We start from the raw sequence: 23378 nt of genomic DNA, 5'->3' as shown, positions 1-23378 counted from the left end.
TGCTTAAATGTTATGGTAGGCTTGGAAAACCAGTAAGAAGTGATATAACATTTCCATGAAAAGCAAAGCAGAGCTAGGTCTAACTGGAATTCCTATGCAAGCAGTTTTTGCTATGCTTTATGTAAGGCAGATTTATTGCAAAGATAGTTACCAGTCTGCTAGTAGGAAGAAAAGTACAGGTAAACTATACTCAGAGAAGGTGGCTGATAATTACTAGTGACAACTTCTAGTTTTCAGAACAACTCAGCTTTAATGTTCTTTCTGGAAACAGCATTTTCATCACTGGTTTTCACTTCCTTCCCCATCCCACATTAAGTATCAAAAAAATCAAGACTGGACAAAATGAATTGTGGATATTTACCAACCAACATTATCTCATATTCCAATGTTATTTTTAACTGGAACCAATATAGGTCATTCTTTATAACCTACTGCCAGTGGTTGTTTATAAATATCTGCTTGGTGCAATAAACACTGGTCATTGAAATATTCATTTGCAGTAACTACTTGGCACTAGGTTAATATACTTGTACAGTTCAATCGAAGTGCTTCTGATGTACATACAAGCACTTAAAACATCAGACTTTTGAAACTTAGTTCTGGGGGTTTTAATATCTATAGTTACAGTTATCACAAGCATTTCTGAAAGTATTAAATCTCTTCAGAAGTTTAGAGGCTCCTGTCTCAGCGTATCTAAGTTATTCAACAATTACAGAATAGCTAATTTAACATTCTTGCTCCCTATGCTGATACAACACAGTACCAAAATTTAGCTATAAAAAGAGGCATTTTTGGTCAGACTGACCCCCAGCTGTCCCTTAACAGCAAAGCAACACAGCTCAAGCCTGTCTTCTCCCACCAGAAGACGACACCTAAGGCCACAAATTTACATTTGCCAGAACACCAGGTGTTTCTCCAGTTTGTGGCAACTGTGCACATGCCCACTTAGAGAAATACAGTATGAAAGCCCCACCACCACCCTTTAAGGATAAACCACCTCAAAAGCCAGCTTAGGCAGCAGTGCGTATGGAACCACACGACATCGAAACAGTGCATTGAAGCCATTCCACCCAGTTAAACTAGTTTCTAACAATGTTGAATCAAAATTCCTAACTGCAGGAAAGAATGGGGAAAAAAAAAGTAATCTTAATGGAGAGAGAGGCAAAGAGTATCGAAGAGAACCACCACAATGATCCAACAGCAAAAACTCCTGTTTAAAGGTTTTCTTATGCTAAAAAAGGCACACAACCCCTTGTGAGCTAGAGACAAAAGCTAGCAGTACTATAGCAATAAACCCAGAAGAAAAAGCCTACCAGAATTACCCAATTGCCTACTGGGAAGGAACAATGAAGTAGACAGGCTGCTCTTGCTCTGTTTTGTTGGCAGGGAAGTGGTCAAATTTAATAGTCAAATTTAGCCACATTAAGAAACATTTAACAAAAGCTACCCCAAGAAACCAGAACAAAACCTGACCTTTGGGTCAAAAGGCCACAGACGGGCCCTTCCATAGCATGTAGCTGAGTGAGTTCAGAGATTGGCAATGAAAGAAAAAAAGCTTTAGACATGTGATGGGAACAAGCTTTGGGGTTTATCGAACAGTCACACCAAGCTTCTCCAGCACACGCACTCCCTTCTCTTGGTATTCTTGTCGGGTCATCCAGAAGTTGTCTTTGTCTTTCATGATGTCTGCTAGAACTGCACCACCCAAAAACACCATGTGCTTTCGACGAGGTGGATCTTCAATTCGGATCTTAAATTTCTAAGAAAAAGAAAAGAAACTGTTACTGGGATTCTTGAAACAAAGCCTTTCAAAATAAAATCACGCTTTCCACCAGAACAATGAAATGGAAACGGTTTAGTGGGAAAAATGCAACCAGAAAACTGAAATGCTAGCAGCGGGCACGCCGCGTGAGCTTCCAGCTTGCGCAACCAAAGTCAAATAACTACTTTGCATTGGAAATTAGAAACAGCTATTGACACTTTCCCCAAAACCATACTTGCAGTGTATCCATAAAAAGCCCAGGAGTCAGGATACAAAATCAAAGACCATATTTTTTGCATTTCATGAATACAGTAAAGAGTGAAATATTTTCTAAGCGGCAATGGCCAAAATTATTAGAAGTTACCAGGTCATCAAATCACAAAATATTTGAGAATTATATCAACTTTCAGAAGGGCAGATGGAACAGATTTTTAATTTAAACAATCTAGACCAGCTCATCTAATTAATATTCCCTTAAATTCTTCAATGCTGAAGTTCTAACTTCAAAAGCAAAACTGAGTAATGCAAAGCTATGTGTGAAATATTGTCTTAGACTTTAAACAACCTGCAGCCATTCTATATAGCTGCAAAAGATCTCTGGAGAACACTTTATGGAGAACCAGGGAAGTTCAATTCAGCTCAGCATTAACAAATCCATTCAAAGGAATTTTCTCTGTAAATATCCTCTTGAAAAGCAGACAGCACGAGAATGCAGTGTTACCTCTGCTGTAGGCTGTGTGTGGCTGTTGACTCCAGCCTCTCTTCAGTGTTCGACTTACAGCATGAACCAAATCTTTCACAGATTAAAAAACTAAAATAGTTTTTGCTCAATGATGACTTTAAGACACAAAACCTCATTAGTTTAATTTAACCTCTGTTACAAGTTGTCCCCTAGCACTTATCAGTCCATTTTACAGTCAAACTAGCCCAAGACTTCAGGAATTACTTGGTATTGCAAGTATGTACACACAAGGCACCTGAGCGTCTATCATTTCTGACTACTTGGTTCCCTCTAGTGGGGATTCAGGATAAACCTCAGCCCCACACAAATAAACCAGCCAGTCTGTACCTACCGAGAGTTTTTCCACATCTCCTTTCAGAACTCGTTCCAGGTAGAGCTGTTTAAGTTCCCTCTCCAGCCGTGAAGGCAGCCCCGGGTACATGGTAGACCCTCCAGACAGCACAATGTGCTTGTAGAATTCAGACCTGACCAAATTAAAGAAAAAAACAAAAGACCTTTCTAGTGTGGTATAGTATATGCTATAGTACAAGTAGGTACCTGCACATACAGGGTACACGCAACTGTACAAATACAATACAAATCTAAAAAACAGTCACTACTGAAGGACAGACTTTACATGAGCTTGGCAAACTTGCTCATGCTTTGCTGGGCATCCCAGAAAGCAGTAAAAAAATATTTAGCATTGAAGCTTTTACCCTTGCTCACTCATACCCAACTAGTCAAGTTTCCAGATAACTTGGAAAGCTCCAAGATCTCCAACTGAGCCTCACTCCCAGTATAAACCCCTTCCCCCAGCAGTGCATGTAGCAGTGTCTAAAGAAAAAGATGTTATTTTATTTTAATGCATTTCTTGTGACAACCCTGCACCCTGACAGAGGATTTTAAGTGCTCTGATCTTACCTGGTATCAATGTCAGCGGCCTGGATGGTGTTAAACAGCAATTCAGCCACACCGACCCCCTCCACGTTGATTAAGTGAGGCTGGAAGAGAGCCTCTGGTGCCTCAAACCGTTCTCCACCGACTTTGATAATTCTGCCATCTGGGAGCTAGTTAAGAAAAAACACCATCCCGAAGACTACTTTTAGCCACTTGGATACTAAACAAACCAAGAGGAAATGACCCACATTGTTCCCTGATGTTTTAAAGCAGGAAATTGTTGATAATTGTCAGCACTGCAAGAAGTCATTCAGTACTGCTGAAAGAAGGTACAAATTCAATTGTTATGCAATTTAGAGACATCAGGGGCCAGATTCATTGATCACAGAATCATAGAATTGTCTAGGCTGGAAAAGATCTTTAAGATCATCCAGTCCCACCGTTAAATACTGACAGAGCAAACATCTCCTTGCAGTACAGCTCCCAGCATTCATTTAGAAGCTGATTTACAGCTGGAGGAATGCTTTCCTGCAAGTTCTCTTCTTCCATGTGTGTGGTCTCAGGAAGTTTCCACTAAGAGCAAGTTGACCACTCCTGTCACCAGGTATTGGTCTCACACATGTCACTGATGAAGGATGCAGCTGAAACAACCAGCCATGCTACAGTAAGTCTTCTTTCTCTACAAGTTCCTGTGCTGTAATACACAAATTTCAAGGATCTACAATGAGTAGAGTAGAACTAAAAATGAGAAAAAAGTCTAATGGAAAATCTGAAAAGAGGAAAAAAAAGCTTTTCAGAGTTTTCTCAGAACCCAATAATCTGATTCTACAGACTCCCTATAATTTGGGAATTCCCCTAATTTGGGAAGTGAGCTACTGCCAAGAAAAATTCAGAAGGAATCAAAGCTAAATGCTACTCAAATTTAAACTGACGAAGTTTAGGACAAGAAAAGCTATGTCAAAACACTCACCGTGTAGGATTCAACTAGTACAGTGGTCTCCAGTGCCAGCTTCTGCTCCTGCTCGATGTTGTACCCCACGTAACAGAGCTTCTCCTTGATCATGCGGACAGTCTCGAAATCAGCAGAGTGGTTGAAGGCATACCCTCGTAGCAAGAGGAGCTGGAGGGAACATAATGGGTCAGCAGTAAAGAAAGAGACCTGGACTGTTCCTCTGATCAGTAGACTGGCACATTCAAACATTTTTTTTTTTTTTTTTTTTTAAAGCTCATATCTCTTTTATAACTGCAAATTTTGTATTAAGTCAGATCTGTCACAGTGCATCCATTATTACTAGAAAAGTAGAATAGCAACACATTACTCCAAGTGGTAATTTTCCTTTGTCATTACAACTTCCCATATAACTGTTACAAAGTTAAGTGAAAGATAACCAAAATAATCCTTCCATTTAGGACTTGACATCAGAATAATCCAGTATTCCAGTTTAACCATGAGATTTATTCAACACAGAACGTTGCTTATAACTAAAACAACATCAAATAGTTTATACAACGTACTGTGTGATTTAATAACCATGGAAGAATCACTACACTATTTTCCACACTCTGAGAAAGCCTTTCTGAAAATAGATTATTATAACTGATGGAATACAATTAGAAGAACTAATAGAATATAATTTTGTTTTCATTTTATGTATCAAGAAAGCCAGCTTTTGAACTTTTCCTTCCCAAACAGGAGAAAAAATCCCTTCCTACAAGACTACCACTAAGAAAATTTTAAATCTCAGAAAATTATCAATAATATCACATGTGATTTAGATGAAGAAACATAATTCATAAGGACAGACTGAAGCAATATAGAGAATACTGGAGCTCTTTATGTAATTAACATATGAATAATAAAGGGAAAAGATATAGTGGTTTCTTGCTATCCAGGGATTTTAAGCTGAACCAGTGTACCACAGCCTCATCCTTAAAAATTCTTTCCAGTTTACCTTAATGAGGTACCTAGTGATGTCCCTCCCAGCAATGTCTAACCGTCTGGTGAGATGAGGGAGAGAGAAACCTTCATAAACTGGGCAAATGTGAGTTACACCATCTCCAGAGTCCACAACAACACCAGTCAACAAACCTAAAAGAATGGGGGAAAAAAATGCAACTGTTATTTGCACCTTCATAAACAGAGCAGAATAATAGCAAGTTTGAGATTAAGTTTTTCTCATTGTAATCTTAATACAACTTTTGTTCTCCCAGTCACCGTTTTTGGAGAAGTAGTCACAATTTAAAATTATTGTTTCCATTCAGATGGATTTTAAGCTTAATGTTTTCATAGTAACAACTGCTTTGCTACATCTTTTTGAAAAGTATTACCTCTACTTTTTCCTAGATGCTCATAACTCTACCATTCACAATTTTATAACATCTTATTTTTAAGATGTTATGACATCTTAAATTGCACTGTAATTAAAAAGAATATTTAAGATCATTAAATGTTTGTTGGGGCAACAATTCCACCTCAGTTTCAGCTGTGTATGTGCAACCTTATACTACTTTCTCAAACACGAAGAAACCTAGAGGCATTCAGGCCACGAGTTTACCTTGTTATAATTACTAGGACTCGTTGATTTTGCCTGGTATCCTGAAAACAAAACAATGCTTTCATAAGGTAAAGAACAGCACACATCATTTTTTTTTTCTCCATAGAAACAGCATTAGGCTGAATCAGATCCACTTTGACAAAAGAAATTAACTGTGGTGAGAAAAGTTTACCATAAAACTGTTCAGTTCTACGGTGTACAAAACTGAGATATCATAAGCATGAGGAAACAAATTTCTGTGCTTCACTAACAAAATAAATAAGAGGCAGAATTAATGGTGAAAGTTGGTTAGAAAACAGTTTTATTATGGTTTCTCACAAGCCACCTAAAGCAAGCAGACACATTCTAAGGGAAGGGATTAAAATAAGGAAGGAACATTTGATATGTAAGAGCAAGGTGCCTTGGTTTGGCCAGTTGAATTGGCTCAACTTCAGTAAACAGAAGGTGAACAAATTGGCTCTTTGCCTTGAATGAGCCAAAGAACCACATCGTGGTTCAGCTCTGTGATCAGATCTTCAGATTTATCAATGAACTGAAATAACTGCTATGGAAACACAAGTCTTGCAATCAGACACACACAGTGAGGAAGGAAACAGTCACAAGGGACTACACCTATCTCTGAGACTGTCGTGAGGAACTGCCCAAGAATTTCCTCATTAGAACTAGGTTTTGATACACAAACTCCTTTGCCTTTAAAAGGCACACAAGCACACAGAATTCCAGGTAAAAACTATCAGTCTTAAGAGAGTTTTAGCAGCAACAACAAAATGCAGCACCAAAATGAGACATGTCTCTGTATGTAATTTTAGCCACTACTTTAATCTTTAATGGAATATAAATAAGTAGGATGCTTTAAAGAGCTTTTTTATTTTCAAAAGCAAATGTTCTATATATATGCCAGTTGGTTTTTATATAAGGTCCTCAACTTTGTCTTGGATGATAGTATGTAAAAACACTGTGGACTGCTTTAAGTTGTTTCACATTTTGCCATCTTGCTGTACAGTAGCACACATGTACAATTACAGCAGAATTGAATATTGTGTATCTTAGTCAATTAAATACTTACAAGGAAATTAAATACTTATAAAGAAAAACCAAGGGGAAAAAAAAAGAGTAATAGCATAGATTGCAGCAAATAAAATTATTATCCAGGTGTGCAAGAGAGGTTTTGGGGTTCTTTGGAAGGAACCACCCTTCTTGTACCCCATCACTTTTCTCTTAGACACAGAAACTATGGTGACATGTTAATGGGCAAGGATATTTATGTCCTGCTATGTGGCAGCTAATTACACCACGCCACTAGTAAACAGACGTAAGGACTCATGTTATTGGAACTGACGTGCTTGAATAACTTCTTTAAATCCTAGATGGACTGTAGTCAATTCAGTGAATCCATCATTTTCCCCCCAAGCTGAGGTTCATTTATTCTAGCTTATCTGCAGCAAAACAAGCAATTTATTTTTTTTTTTTTTTTTTTTTTAAATGAAAATAGTGCAAAAGTCACCTAGTCAACTTCTTGAGATGCACTTTTGGTAATAAATTTTTCCTTTATCAGAAAATCAAACCCATGTCACTAAGACTCAATGCCAAAGGCTAAATGACTACACCCTGAAGCAATGACAGTTCTGATAAACCAAGTTTTTGCATTCACAAGCACATCTCCATAGCTGGTTCATGGAAATGAGGATAACAACGACAGTGGCACCCATCAACAGTTCCTCAAAACAAGATGCAAGCCCATAAGTTAGAGCTGAGCTTACAACAGCATTGAATTAAGCCAAACACCCATTAATACCATATTACTGCTTTAGCTCAGCCACACATTCATAAACTGAACATATTTTAAGTTATCTTTGCCTACCTTGAGCATACAAAGTAAGAACAGCCTGAATGGCTACATACACCCCAGAAAACTGGTATGTCTCAAACATAACCTGTAAGATGAAGGCAAAAATTAACATCCAAAACAGGCCAAATACTCAAAAGAAATTTCATAGACGTTTGAAATCTGTATTTCCAGCATTCTGATTTTTGCTAATCAAAAACACTTCGAGAAATTTCATCAGACAGATGCTACACAAACATTAGAAACTTAGTTGCTTTACAGCAGGAAGAAGCACACTCAGTTCCATACCTTACCTGTTCACATAAGAGGAGCCATACAAAATATTCCACATCCGTTCAGCAACTGAAGTGAATACTGACAAGAAACCCACACACCAATTTCTGCAGCTTTACTAAGCCATTTTCCAAAGTGCTAATGAGTGGGAGGCAGTACTTGTAGACCAGCCAAGTACTTCATTATTGAAGTGTGACTTGGGAATCGAATGTTTGTTAAAGGTGTACGTTCTAAACCAAATGAAGGTCAGGGGCTTTCTTCTGTTCTTCACACCAAGCCCTACAGACTTTGTACAACTGCAGACTATGTCAATTAAACACCAAAGAGGCTCCTACACATATAGATATAGAATAAACCCAGTGTCACAGGTTGTTCTCTGCACGTGGGCTGCCGTTCCCTCTTCATAAAGCACAAAGACAAACTTCTAGAACTAGTGCAAAAGCCACTGCAATTGAAGTAGTACAGGTAGGGCTCTGTTACTACATACAGAAAACCCAAAGGTTGGCAGAACTCTTATTGAAACATGAAAAGTAACTGCTTGTTTTGTAGACTAGGTTCCCACAACCACTGAACTAGTTTCAGTGAAAAGACAGTCTAAGATTAAAGGATGAAGAGTTTATAAGATCTTGTCTTCTTTATAAACACTGGAAAGGCCAAGTAAACAAATCTTACTGTACAGCAGTTTTCCCCTCAAAACACTACCAAGAAAAACAGATGAACTCTGATTAGTCCAGCAAATACAGATTTTGTATTTGTCCAGCAAATACAGAAGTTCTGCTTCTGCCACTCTGCAGCCTCCTGAGCACTTCTGCAACTTCCACAACTAGAAACAGATTAAATCCTAAGTACTCCCACAGCTCAAGTAAAAGATATCTAAATATTTCTGAAGAAAAAAAAGCTGACTCCTGACAATTTTAGAATTCTGAACTATTTGAAGAACCTCTGTTAGAATAGTGTGATTTTAATCAGCTGGACCATAACAACTGGGAAGACCAATGCCATCTCTCTCCAGGTATTTTCTGTGAGCACACAGTATAGCAGAAGTCAAGCAGAAAAGAATACAGAAGGGTTGAGCTGCAGAGCACCCTGCCATAAGAACATCATGGTCTGGATTTCTATAAAGCCACAATGTGAACTAAGTACTACAGAAGGAAATTTAATACAGTAGCCAGGTGCATGGGCTAAGCATGAGCAAGACATGGCCAGGCTGACTAGGAACTTCCATACTGGCCAAAATTTAGCACACACACAATACCTCCAGAAACAAGAAGCAGAAGTGTCCACCAGAAAAGGAACAGCGGAAAGGGCAACAACTCAAAAAGTGATCCCATTTGAGCAGTCACTGTCTAAAACCAGCACTGTTCCAATGGATGAGTTTCAAACAACCCGAGTGCTTACAGAATGAAAAACTCATTTAAGAAAAAGCTAAATTATCATCCTCATACAACAAAATGAATATTTACATGGCATTAGTTGCTGCCTTCACATATACTAAACCCTAGGAGCCATGGCAAAACCTTTTTTACATTCTATATGGCAGACCTCTGGGGGGTTGTTATTCTCTCTTTCAAGGTATCTATGTCTGTTCTTTTTGAGATGAAAAATGCCTTGTCAGGGACATCTATGTGAACAAATATTAACATGTAAATTCTGAGTGGGACATTCTCCTCAAAAGATTCCCCTTGTGACAGCAGCTTTTGAATTACCTACAAAGTGATGTTCTAATTGGACATAGAAAGGAGTAACTAAAAATTGAGGAAAAAAGGTAAGGACTACTAGGATGGGATTAGGAGAAGTGACTGTGCTGGAGTATCTCTACAGCTACGTCACACGCCATTACAATCTGCCTGCTCCTGAGGGTATTAAAGAATGAGAGTGCAGCAAGGAACTAGAGACAAACAAACAGCAAACACTCAGTTCAGCTGACAAGCAACCAGTGTCTTGTACATGCTATGACAGGAACTGCACTTTAAATATATCTATTTCACAGCAGAGCTGTCACGTGAACACTTGCTGCTGTTACTGCGCAGCCGAGTCTGACGGAGCGATGGGATGAGGAGAGACAGTTACTGGAAGCAGAATGAAGTGCAGCATACATAATTATCTGTCATCTTGATATGGTCCAGATGACTAAGCTTCTCTTTTGAAACACTACTGCACTGTATCACAAAATGCAGAGACATTATTAAATTTACTGCAGGCTTCAGGGAAAATCTTACTTCAGCCCTCTGCTTCATATGGGGCTAGCCTCCCTGAAAAGGAGGAGTCCGTGTCAAAAATGGAAGGAGCATAAATATGTTGCAGTGAAAACCTAAATATTGCTATTCATAAATTCATACAACTCTGATCCATTCAAAATATTAACAGAAACAATGAGCTTCCATTTAACTCAAACTTAAATTTACAAAAATGGATTCTACGTCTTCCTAATCCTCTGGATCATGATTAAATATCAACAATCTCTGGAGTGACTTTAAAAAAGCAAACAGAGCAATACAGGTATTATATCAGACTTTGAGAAGCCATACAAGGCTTTTCAATTTATGGTATAAAATTACTCAGTCCCAGAATAACTGAAACCCAGCCTTTTGTGTTTAGCAGGAAAACAGAAACAAGAACACTACTGCAGACAGCTGAAAAGCCAAGAAGCCTGAACAGGAAATTCAACCATTCCTGCTACAGGGAGGCCACCCAGAACAATCTGCTGTGTCCATCACACTACAGCTGACTGACAGACAAACTGTATTACTGATGTTGCATTACATGATACTTAGGTAATACATCCCTGATGTCCACAATTGCTAGAAAATGCCAAATTCAGATTGTACAGGTTTGTTTGTTTCACTTAAGTTTTTCCAACTTTGCCTTACTTCAGTTGTTCCCAAGTCACTGAAAGAAAAGATTAGTGCAAAAATATTCACTGCCACACCTCAGAAAGCACTGATGTAGCTGTGACAACAAAAGGATTGTGAAGGACAGGTCAGCAGATAATGACAAAGGGAAATCCTTACTAGACTAAGCAACAGATCTGAGAAAAAATACATACACATAAGCTTTCATATTCCAAGTTCTGATAAATGGATAAGGTTTCAGACTTAGGATCCATTTTTTCTGCCCTATCAGCTCCTCTAACAACACATTTTTTAAATTACATTTTTGTTATACTGAACATTTACAGTAACTGAAAATACCTATGATGCTTTAGGGAAAAAGATAACTTTCTGTTCTCATCAAATATTACTGCTCTTCAAAATCCAGTCTTGTCACATATTAGAGCTAAACAATACACATCTGACAACCCACATTAAAGCAAGGTTCAGATCAAGCTTAGGTCGCCCAGGAAAGCTCTGTGAGATCAAGGATCCAAGAATCAGGCCTTCCTCCTTAGACGGCTTTCATTGATAATCCCTAGCATTAATCAAAGGTTAGTGAATTGGTTGTCGTCACACCTTTGCTCAGCTACTTCCAACAACCCTGCTCCATTTGGTAAGCATCATCTTGCTCAAGCCCAAATCTCCTCTGAACTGTTACTGGCTTACAGAAGTTCAAGTCATTTAAAGTAATTAACAATCATCCAATAGTTAGCAAACAATGTATCTTAAATACACAAAGATAAACACATATTGCCAATTCTGTGTCTTACTGGTGATATGGCTTACAACAAACACCCTGCTTATAGCTTTGAAATGAGGTCTGCTTGTTTGAATTTAACCACAGTAGCCTTCACAGCTGTGGCTGAGGATGAGTTTGGGTTAGAAAGCAGGAGAACTCCTCTGCCACAGACAGTTACCAGGTGTTCCAAGAAGTTAAAATCTCTTAGTGGTGCTTCAATGACAGTGTATATCAGTTTCTACTAGACAGACATACCTCCACGATCTTCTCTCTGTTTTTAGTTGGATTCATGGGAGGTTCTGTGAGTAGTATTTTACAATTTTTTGTGTCAATATTAAGTTTTTCTGGTCCAAATGTGTAATCCCAGAGGTGTTTCATGTCATCCCAGTTCCGCACTATGCCATTCTCCATCGGATAGTTCACTTCCAGCATGGAGCGCAGCTCACTCGCTTCATCACCCACCATGAGATCCTGCCAAATGGGAACAGAGGAACGTGTCAGTGCCTGCAGAGTCTTCCAAACACCAAAGTCCTCAAGAATGACAGTGAACTGCTCCAACCTGTGTTCCAACACCTACATTTTAGAATCATTTTCAGGTATTTAGGAGAAAAGTAGAATATCTTTCATGTAGTATTTAAATTTGGTTGTAACCCATCCCAAACCTTTTCCAAAATAAACACTGTTCATTCCATTCTCCAATTAAGCTCAAACAAACCAATAAACCCTACTACAGCTAGATACCACAAAGACCTTTATAAGTGCAGATGTTTCTCCACTGACACCTCCAAAATTCTGTTATCAAATACTAATTTCAAAAGGCCGAGATGCAAATTAGCACATAAGGGTAGTAGGTGGGATCAGCAGAGTATTTTTCCATGCATGTTGCAAATTTCTGTGGACGATACCAAAACAGGAATAATGAGTGGTGAATAAGCATACTGAACAGTAGCAAAAGCAAATAAGAGATTGTAAGTTCCACACCAAACATTGAAAGAAACAATGGTTTACATATTGCCTGTGTCAGTAGGGTGTAAAGAGACACATCTAAATATAAAATATACCCTTGTCTGTTCCATGCCAGAAGTCCCAAGCCAAAAACCCCAGTAATGCATTCTTACAAGTACAACCAATGCATAGTTTGTATAGTCATTTGACACGGATTAAGCAATCTGTTTATTAAAGTTAGTTATGCAAACATTGCACATTCAAATTAGTAGCATCAAGTCTTCTCCTTTCCCACGTCTTTCCCAGAGGAAGTATGCACAGTAACATCTTATCTTTGCTCCCTACTATAGCCCCAACTTTTCCAAAGAAGCCTCAACTGACTTGCTCACATTTAGCCTATAAAAACATATTTCTAGGTACCAACAGCACTGTTTCCATACTAATATTCTATTCATGCCTTTGCAAAACCCCCAGCTGCTTCATGCAAAAATAGAGCACTGCAGTTTGCAGTTACTGTGGCACAGAACACTTTGAAGTGAGGGTTACTCGACCTACTGTTCAATACTAGGGAAAAAAGGTGTGCAGTGAAAAATCCAGCATCCAGCTTTTAATGTCTTTTTGAAGAAGTAACCTAAACGATTACTCTTGACTACATAACAAGGAAGTTAATTGAAAGAAGTTTAAATCAAACCATTCCTCTTCCAACCCCTCTCCCTGACCAGGTATTTTGTTTTCCCTTGAAGACTAGATCTCCTTAGAGAAGACAGAAATCAAGGCTCTAAACATTTTAAATTAAAATTTTAAATGTAGTCTGGTGAAACCATACTATGAAAACTTCACCACAGCTATGTTACTCCTGAGAATTTAAGGTACAAAACCACCACCAGTTAGAAGAATCAGAAGGCTTTTCTGTGTACTGCTCTTTGAGGCTCTGGGCTGCCTAACAGGACATAACCCAGGAAGAGCTGCTATTCAAATGTGCAATGAAAGTTGCACTGAACTTTAACTTTGTTTTAAAAGGATGTGAAAGGGCAGAACAATTGTTCTCAAGGGATTTACTGTTACTCTACAAACATGCGCACTTGGTAGGTGAAGAGGAAGGGCAGCACAACTGAATTTGCAGAGATGAACTTGTATCAATCATGACATTCAATATTTCCACCACTCTAGGACTCAGAAAACTTTTCTAACTGAAATCTGAAAGTTTCTTCAAGTTCTTGTTTTGTAGCGTTAAATATAGCAATTCCTACTGTTAAAGAGAGCTCACGTTGATCTTTAAGAGTTATTCTTACATCTTGCAAAACTAGAGGTTAGGTAGCACTTAGAAGCAATACATAAAATATTCTCTTAAATTAGTTGCTAGTAAACCCAAGCAATGAACAATGCCCAAAATAAGTATGTCTTCAAATGTAAAATGTAGGACAAGACAAAACAATGAGTAGCATCAAAAAATAACATGGCAGCTACCGGGTCCCATCAAGCAAACATGGTAAACAAACAGCAGAGGGGCACCTCACTTACCATCCTTTTGTTATTCTACTTCAACGGGTCAAGAAAGGTGAAGAAAGAAGGTAGAAGCAAGAAAGTCAGAAAAGGCCTAAATGAAATTCTCAAATTAAGTACACAGTAGAAACAGGCTGAGAAGAGATGCATGTACAGCAGGAAATGATCCACGTTAGTGAAGTTAGGGCCAAACTAACGTTCTTAGGATCCCAGATTAAAATGTCTGTTTAAAGGGAGCTACTGCTGCGTGTCAGAAGCGTGTCATGTTTATGCATCTTAGGTTGCAAACGAGTTCAGTGTTATCTGCCTATTTCTCACGTAAAGGATTCTGTGCATAATTCTGCAATGCTGGAGTTTTATCCTGGGCAAGGCGTTTATCTGAACTAAACGAGACTCTGCCCAAGGCATTTGGCCATAACTACCTCTGACAAAGGCTGAATTTAAATTTTGGTGTTAAAAAAATCCCTTTCAAATAGCCAAGAACTGAAAACTATAACATAAAAGCATTCAGCTAGAAGCAGGCTAATCTTTTTATGTATCATTTTACAAATGTCCCAAAGGAATAAGAGATATTTACTTAAATTATAGCATCTACCCCCAAAATGGAAATAAGCAATCATGAAGTGCAGTAGTCTCAAAGCTTTTTTTTCCCTATAGCAAGCTATGGAGGTATGAAGATGAGATAATTAAAGGAAGCACTATAAGATATTTGAAGTGCACGTGGACATTGTCCAAAATAATACTAAAGCCATTTCCATGTTGATTGAGGTTTTTCCTCCTTCAATTAGATTCACTTTGAGTCACCCAAGCTGTCATAAGCCACAGGATAACTACCAGCACCACCAGGGCAAATCTACTTATTCTGCAGGTTGTGTCAGAGGAGAAGTGTGCAGAGCTCCTGGCAGCTGCCCTTGCGTGGGCAGTACCAAAGAGGCTGGTCACAGCACGACCCTCCTCCTCTCTTCAAATCCAGAGAATGACCTTCTCCAGGCTGTCTCGGGCAGAAACTAAGCAGAACTGTAAGGCACAGACCACGGCTCAGCAGGGTCTGATCTGCCCTAAAATTCTAGGGTTTTTTTAACTAGTCAAATCTACTCATCAGTCCTGCCTTGCTAAGAAGGTTATAAACTCCCAAACCTGCTGCACGGATTAGTAAGTCAGTAAAAGCCAACAGCAGCATCTATGCTTCTGGTCTTAAGAGTTTTAAGGTTGCAGTTTTAAGCAAAATAATCCCAGTAGTAACTGAGCTTCTGTCCTGACTCCAAGTAGGAGAAAAAGCGCCATCCCTGCTGCTGGCTGAGATGAGAGTCCAGAGGAAAACATGGACAAAGCAACTTGAGATGGATAACTCAACAGCTAGATGATAACCACTGTTTTAACCAGCTTCCAGATTCTTTTCACAGAGTTTCTGGATTTCACAGGAATGACAGCTTTTCTGAATAGTTTTGAAAACTTAAACTGATAATCTTCTTGCCAGCTTCCCTTACTCAGCTTTATACTTATCCCATAAGAACTTGCAGTGCATGGCTTGAATTAAATTTTGGCATAAAACTCATCTGCTACAATGCATTTTTTTTTTTAGGAAATCTGCAAAAATCTTGCAAAGAAAAACAGCACTCACACTTAACAAGTCTTCCTACTTTATTCTATCCTACCAGGATACCCAAAGTATCTGTGGCAGGGATTTCTTCTCTTGACACACTGTTTCCTTAAGAAAGAGTGACAAGCTATTACAGGTAGATGCTATAAAACTTCCAGGAAGAATCTAGACACAGTTTATACTCTAAAGTACATCTGTGTGATCCACGCTCAAGCAGAAGACAGGCAATGCACAAAAAAAAAAATATAGTTTACTGGCTCTTTTGCACTGATCGCATAGCAACTACCCACTTCTACCCCACCTCTCCAATTCAACACTGTCATCTGTGATGATATAAAACTAAGTTATCAGATAATCAGAGGATACCAAAACTGGCAGGACAGGCTGTATCAGATCAGCTAGAAAGAAAAAATGACTTCAACAACGAGATTTCATGCAACAGAATTTTTCTTGGACTTAAGACTTGTAAATTGCTACATAACTTTCATAAAAGTTAACCAGGACATCCTTGAAGAAACTGTCACATCAAGTACAAGCAGATACTCAAAGAAACACCTCTCCCCAGGTCTTGCAAGAGAAAGGAAGATGTTTCCCCTTTCCTTACAAAAACTCTCATCCACTGTGAAAGGGAAAGTTCTCCATCCTTTCAACCAAATTGTCCCAGCTGAGACAAGGTAACAAGGATTGCAACAAAAACATTAAAAAAACCAAAACAAACAAACAAACAAAAAAAAACCAGCACTTTGGAAAGGTCTGATGTCTTTCAACCTTTTGACTTCCCAGTATGACCTCCTGCTCATACTGTTTTTTAGAGGCAGCAGCAGAAACCAGATCACTGAAGTTCTGCTTGTCACCCACAGAGTTATGAAAATAAGGAACAAGGCTCTGCAGTTTTTTTTTCCTTTTTACTAAGCTCCTGCTTAGAAGCAACAGGAAGAGCAAAATTGAAAGCCAGTACATGTGTGGTTCTACTTGACCTTCACTGGCTTAAGTGAAGCTTCTACAATTCTGCATTGCCTTCTGCTTCTGCCTCAAGTTCCTACTTCTGCCTTGCTCTCAAACTGGAGCTCACACAATTGTCTAGTAAGGCAGACAGAACTTTACCTGACAAAGAAATCACTGTTTCAGCTGGATCAGTTCACTGAAGTGCCTCACCACAACCACACAAGCAGTATGACCAACACAAGGTGAGAACATGTGGCTAGAAGCAGGAAGTGGAGATGTGACCATAGCAGGGCCAAGACACTTCCTGAGCACTGTACTGCAGGAGCAACTACTAACATCTGAAGTGTTACTCAGTAATTACAAAAAGTGAGAAATGATAGCTCCCCAGACTTCAGAAAGTGATTCTCAAACAGTGGTCCCCTCCCATTCCAAGCTTGGAATAACATCTCAAGGTGAAGTAGCCTGAACACAGCCTCTCCATCTCTAACTGGGTGTGGAGTACTTACATCTATCAACAGCAAAAAGAAAACAAAAAACAATAGGAACAATGAAATGCAAACACAGCCAAAGTTAAACATCTCTCACAGGATCATGGATGATAACTGTGAGTAGAGAGCAAACAGTATAAAAAGTGCTGGAAGCTCCAGCAGTTCTTTGGCACTGTCTCAGACTCCTGGTGACAAACATAAACCAGTTCTGTCCAATTTCTGCCTTCTAATCTTGACATCGTTTACAGACTGGCATCTAAAGCCTTTTTTTGCCCAGAACCACTTAAGCCCTACCTGCTGCCTCCTCAGCTGTACCACCTGAAGGCCTCCAGTGCTTTAGATTACCCTCTTAAGAACTTTGTAATCTGTGACAGGCTAAAACCCAATGCAGAAGTGAATCAAGAGATACTGAAACAGCATTAAAGGGAGTTAAGGAAAAAGCATCTCCAGATACTATGTAAGTCAAAGGATACCCTAAATGTTTTTATATGTCAGAAAAGAATAATAATGGAAAAAAAAATTTACCTTGATTTCAATGTTTCCCACTTTAGCAGTTGATCTTATAATGGGTCTTCCAACCAAAGCTGGAAAAATGTGCTCCGGAAAATTTGAGCCTGCATAGCCACATTTCACAAACTGAAAGGGAAGAAATAATTTCATTACAACATGCAGTACTTTTGTTTACCAATAGAAACCTGGTTTGGGGTAAAAAAAGCCCAAATTTGCGAGCATGTGTCCAACTGGAAACCAAATTGGATTTATACTTTCCAGTCAGTTTTACACATTTCAGATGACGCATAGCTCTATAAAACTGAATTAAAGCATTTTTTTCAGAATGTTTTCTGAACCAGACTGCCAGATTTTTGAGAAACAGTATTAAAGGCACTAAGTATATTCAGAGGTGCAAAGGAGTCTGTTGTCTGAATGTGTATTTCCTGCCACTCTATAACAGAGTTCTCTAGCAACCTGAAACCCATCATTGTGTAATGGATCACCATACAACGAGTACCCAATGAGACCAAATTAAATCACCTCTCCAATTAGAGCACACAGTAGCATAATGAATAAAACTAAACCTTGTGAATTCAGGTGTTATGCTGTTACAAAGAGTGTTCAACAGTGAACTAGCAGACAGTCTGTGCAACTCAGATGGATTTCTCAGAGTTTCATAATTTCCAGGATTCCTTTGTAAAGATAAAAATATGAGTTTGCAGTAAACACTTCTAAAACCAAAAGCACAACCAACACCAGCTCAGCTGATGGCAGCTCACACCAAACAGGATACACTGAAAGAGTGGAGTTTACCCAAATATGTACTAAAGGAAGCTTTGTAACACTGGGTCCCAAGATAGTATACACAGAAAACAGTGAGGATTAACTGAGCATAACAAAAATAAATATATAGTCACTAGAGGAAGCCCAGTTGTAAAACAAGAACTTTAAATGTGCCAGCAAGAAGTTACAATTTTAGGTAATGGGGATCTACAACTCATGCTCTTCAGCTATCCTACTCACCCACACATCCTGACATTCTGCCTGCCGGCCATTCAGGGCAAGCTGCTCTTTTTTTTTTGATGCATACTTTGGGCACTGTGCTGTATCAGCATGCCAGAACAAAATCCTGCCGTCCCAATCTAAACATCACACATTTTCATCTGCAAAATGACTCAACCGTGCAGAGGTAACAGCAGTAACAGGGGATCATTCAGGCTGGAGGGAGCCTCAGGAGCTGTCCTGTCCAACCCCAGGCTCAAAGCAGCCAACACTGGATTCAGACCAGGCTGCTCAGGGCTTTGACCAGTTGAATGTTGGAAGTCTCCAAGCACAGACAGTCCACAGCCTCCTCGGGGCCCTGCCCCCAAACCTAAGTTATCCACTTCAGGTTGTATTAAAAGCCATCTGAAGGAAGTTCCAAAACCTTCACTGGAGTTTTCTGCAGCAAAGTCTGAAGGCTGCCACTGAAACAACTGTCAGAGCAAAGAGTAGAGCTAATTGCAGCTGAGGAGAGTTCTGCCCTTACACTAACATGAACTGTCATTTTCTAGTGCTCTACATTCTTCACCTTACTGCAGCAGAATGGGCACCTGTTTTGGAAAGAAATTTAGAAAGCCAGTTACACAAAGAGCCAAGAGAGATTTTAATTAAATTGGCAGGGGGCAGGAAGCTCTTTTGCTCTTTGTGACCCTCATTTCTTTCACCCACTCAGTGCTTGCTGTCTGCAAAGGCAGAGATGTTTGGAATACCTGAAGAATGACACTGTGTATACAACTCACTCCACTCATTCTGCTTCAATCCTGAGTTCTCCTCAAAGGCACGTGCTTATCAACTCTTTTTCTTCTAATAAGGCCAGAAGTACCTGGGAGTCACAGAGATCTTATCTGTGTATTCAAGAATGCACTGCTGCTAGAGAAAGCAAAGAGTAGCCACAAGCATCTCTGGATCACACTATCTGAATACACCAGAAGACTTTACCAGAAGTTTTATACCTCCAGGTAGCCCACTTACCTCTACACACATATATTGGCTTACAGCTTTTCCTCCTTTCCCTTCCCCCAGCATGAAGCAACTTCTCTGCCAGTCATCACCAGCCACACTGGTCAACAGAAGTAACAAGACATCTAAATGAATCTTTACAACTCAAGCTACTGAAAAACCCCTTCAAGAAGCTTCTAAATCCTGACAACTGGGAAAATACAAACCTGAGATTTATACAGTGACCACTGAGATACGTGACCAAAATGACTACCGCACAAAATCACTAAGTACCTCTTGGCCGACCTTAAAAATACCTCTTGAAACCCCATACAACTGTGCTGACCCAGAAAATCCAGACCTACAAAAATACTATTCTAAGTTCTTACTATCTGAACTATAATAGTAACTTCCTGTCCCTTTCAGTGTTAAAGCCTTGACACACCTTCCCAAGTAGTTAACAATGTTGGTAATTAATAGATCCCAGATGTTAAAAGCAGACTATAATTTCTCCAACCAGCCTAAAACACAGTTAAAACCACACTTAATCTACGTGAACTACAATGACCAAAATCAAGCTTGGACATTCACACTCTGTTACCCACCTCTTTCTGACCAAAACAGAAAGCATTAAACCCAACATTTTTACAAAGCTTCCTAAATTCAACAGTAGATAGAGGAGGCAGCATTTTAAGTCTGTCTCTTCCCCTTCAAATTTTAAATTTACCCCCCCAGGCTACATGAAAATTTGGTGAAGATGAGAACAGGTCAGCCCTGTCTGTCAGCTTGCCTATGGAGAGAGCATCCCCACTGTACTGCCCTCCCGGATGTGGCACTGTTTCAGCAGGTTCACGAGCACCTAACATTGGACACTATGGCCTAAGAACTAGACTTGGTAAAAGTACCAGCAGGTAAATGCACCTAAGAAACACAAATGTATCCACGTAATGCATCTTGAACAATTCTAGATTTTTGAAGGGGTACAAGTAACATAAGATGCTTCTCCCTTCCTCACAGATCCTCCAAAATCTTCAGTTAAGTGTTATGAACTGCAGCACTTGGGAACACAACTTCCCTTTTCCAGTGCCAGACATTAATTATTCCTTGTTCCTTTCAGTCTCAGTTTGAAACCTTCTAATAAAATGTAAGTATCGTGCACTTGTTCCCCTTCCATCCCCTATTGTGCACACCTCTTGGAACAACTACCAAACAATTTCAGTCCAGTGCTCAGCATACGCCGTGTCTGGAACAGTAACACCAAGACTCATGAATTTACACATCTCTGTAAGGAAGAGCTCTTCATCATTCATTTTTGCAAGCATTTGATATGCATTCAGAATGTTTTACAAAGAGCTCCTTAGCTTGCCTGTGTGCAAGACCACATACGTTAGAAGTTTTACCATATATAGTTTCTTCTCCATTTCACTGTGGTTTACACCGACTCTCTCACTTCCTACTGAGTCATCAAACAGCCAGAACTTGTATGTATAAGTATTCTTTCAAACGAAAAGAATGAGGAAGCTCACAAACAGGTCACGTGACAAGTTTTAAAATGAATACTAATATTCTTATCAGGTCTCTGTGCTGGGTATTTTTCATTGATGCCACTCTCAAACAAAAACTCTAAATATAATTAGAGCAACTTGATAGGCCACTAAGTAACTCACTGCTGTCCTACACCATCTCTAAAATGCTTTACACCTTTGAGGTGCCATTGCCTCTCCTGCACTATGTGTTGCAAGAACTTCCTCCTCACCACCTCTTCCTCAAAGCCTGGCTGCAGCCAGAGATACTGGAAGTCCTACTGCTGCATAACAGGACAGTAAATTTCAAAGACAAGCCTAAAGTCAAAATCACACCTGATTTTTCTAAAGATACTGTTCATTTTCATGTAGTGTTTCTACTATCACCTGGCAAGAGATTTCATTTCAGTAACGGTTTTGAGTATGACGTATCACACTGTATCAGAAACCACTCTGACACAAAGCATCATACAGAAAAAACTTTATTATAAAAATATTGGTTGGACACTACAGGACTACTTGACAATCTCAAAATGTAGCTGAGGCTCAATGGACTTAATGAATGGAATTTTCTTCCAGCTTAATGACCCCAATTCCATCTGAAAAATTTAAATTTACTGATTTAACAATTATTTCTTGATACTTTGGTCTCCTGCCCACTCAGGTGCGTGGCCAGGGTCCCTCCACACACACAGTGTTGTGCACGGAGGCTGAACACCACCCAGAGCAGCAGAAGCTGAAGGGACACGGGCCCCTCCTCTCGGCACCGCAACAGCAGGGGAAAGGCAACTTCCACTGACAGGAGTTATTTATAGCCTGCTGGTACAACTCACAGAGGGGGAACAAAACAGTATAAACCCAAGATGTCTCTGGATTTCAAAGCACACACTGTACAAAACCTGCGTTGCAAACCCAGCTTGGGAAATTGGGTAAAAATAACGGCTCCTAGCCCAGGCCTTGCTCCCTGCCCAGAGCAGCCAGGGCACGGCGCTGCCGTCACTACAGATACACCAAACCTTTAACACCTCAGTGCTTTATGGCTGGGTAAAGGATGAACCTACTTCTTTTTATATAGGCCTGACAAGAAGAGTATTAAACAATAAAAAAAACCACAACAAAAAAGCTTCCGCATCCCTTCGTAAGAAGAATATGGCAAATGCCTTCTTTTTTATATTTCTTTTTTTTTTCCTAAGGATAGTGTAAAAAGCACTAAAAGGGTCCAGACCCCAGCCCTATTAAAGATCATTTCTGCTACAGGAGGAAAAATGAGAAGACATCAGAACTGTCAAACCCCAGAACTGTCAAACCCCAGAACTGTCAAACCCCAGAACTGTCAGAGATGATGGTTCTTCCTGGACCTCCAACCACTTCAGATGCTAATTGGAAAACCCTCTAATTCAGGAGGCTGAATCTCTTACAATGACATCCTTTGTCTCAACAATTCCCTCCTGGGCTTTAAAAAAAATATTCTTTATATCGTAGAATCATGAAGGTTGGAAAAGACTTCAAAGATCAAGTCCAACCATCAACTCCACACTACCATGACCACTAAACCATGTCCTGAATACAGATCTATTTTTAAATATCTATTAAAAACCCTAAACACTTCCTCCTTTTTTTTTTTTAAAATTGCCCTTCAAGAGATTTTTACATGCCATCAGCTGTGTCAACTCTCCACATGGATGACTCTCCCTCCTTGCTGGGGGAAACCTTAGATTGCTAAAAAATTTCCAAGGGAAAATATGCACCTATAGCATCTTCTCTTTTTGCTTTAAAATGGCAATATTTCCACTTCCTGCCAGGGCGCCTCGCAGCCTGAGCACCGCTGGCAAAAGGATGAATTTCTAGCAGGGCAGAAAAGGTGAAAGGATGGGGAGAAAATCTCTGGTGCACTCTTGATTAAAAAAAAAAAGAGCTGATTTTGTGTATGCTGCAGATCAGGAAGGTATTAAGAAAAAAAAAGGATGATGCTCCGTTTCGACCAATAGCTACAAAAAAACCACCACCAAAAGCCAACATTTCCCTAAAAGTAAAAATCCTGCGTACAGCAGACATAGCCCTGGTTGCTCAATGTATAACGAGCTCATTCAGAATTTTTTTTAAAAATCTCTGGTTTTGGTTAAATGCTTGTGGCTACAACGAGACTTGCTGAGGTCACGTAGAGAAGGATATTCACGGTAAAACAGCAAAATGCCGGGAGCCTGGGGGGTGGCAAGGTCAGCACCGCAGACGGCCG

At 39.5% G+C, this 23378-nt stretch overlaps 1 protein-coding gene across 1 annotated transcript; it reads right to left on the bottom strand.

The window, feature by feature from the left end:
• Window positions 1-235: 235 nt before the first annotated feature.
• Window positions 236-17783, bottom strand: ACTR2 (ARP2 actin-related protein 2 homolog (yeast); the record flags this gene model as incomplete). Its single annotated transcript, XM_008935352.1, has 8 exons — window positions 236-1759; window positions 2836-2968; window positions 3405-3550; window positions 4351-4500; window positions 5333-5469; window positions 7797-7869; window positions 11922-12137; window positions 17673-17783. Coding segments are annotated over 8 exons (1137 nt in total), but the record flags the coding sequence as incomplete, so codon positions are not given.
• Between the last annotated feature and the right edge of the window lie 5595 nt (window positions 17784-23378).

The sequence above is a fragment of the Merops nubicus genome, unplaced genomic scaffold, assembly GCF_000691845.1.
Source record: "Merops nubicus isolate BGI_N331 unplaced genomic scaffold, ASM69184v1 scaffold17632, whole genome shotgun sequence".
NCBI classification, from domain to species: Eukaryota; Metazoa; Chordata; class Aves; order Coraciiformes; family Meropidae; genus Merops; species Merops nubicus.
Note: the sequence above shows the minus strand (reverse complement) of the source record. Positions and strands in the feature narration are given on the sequence as shown.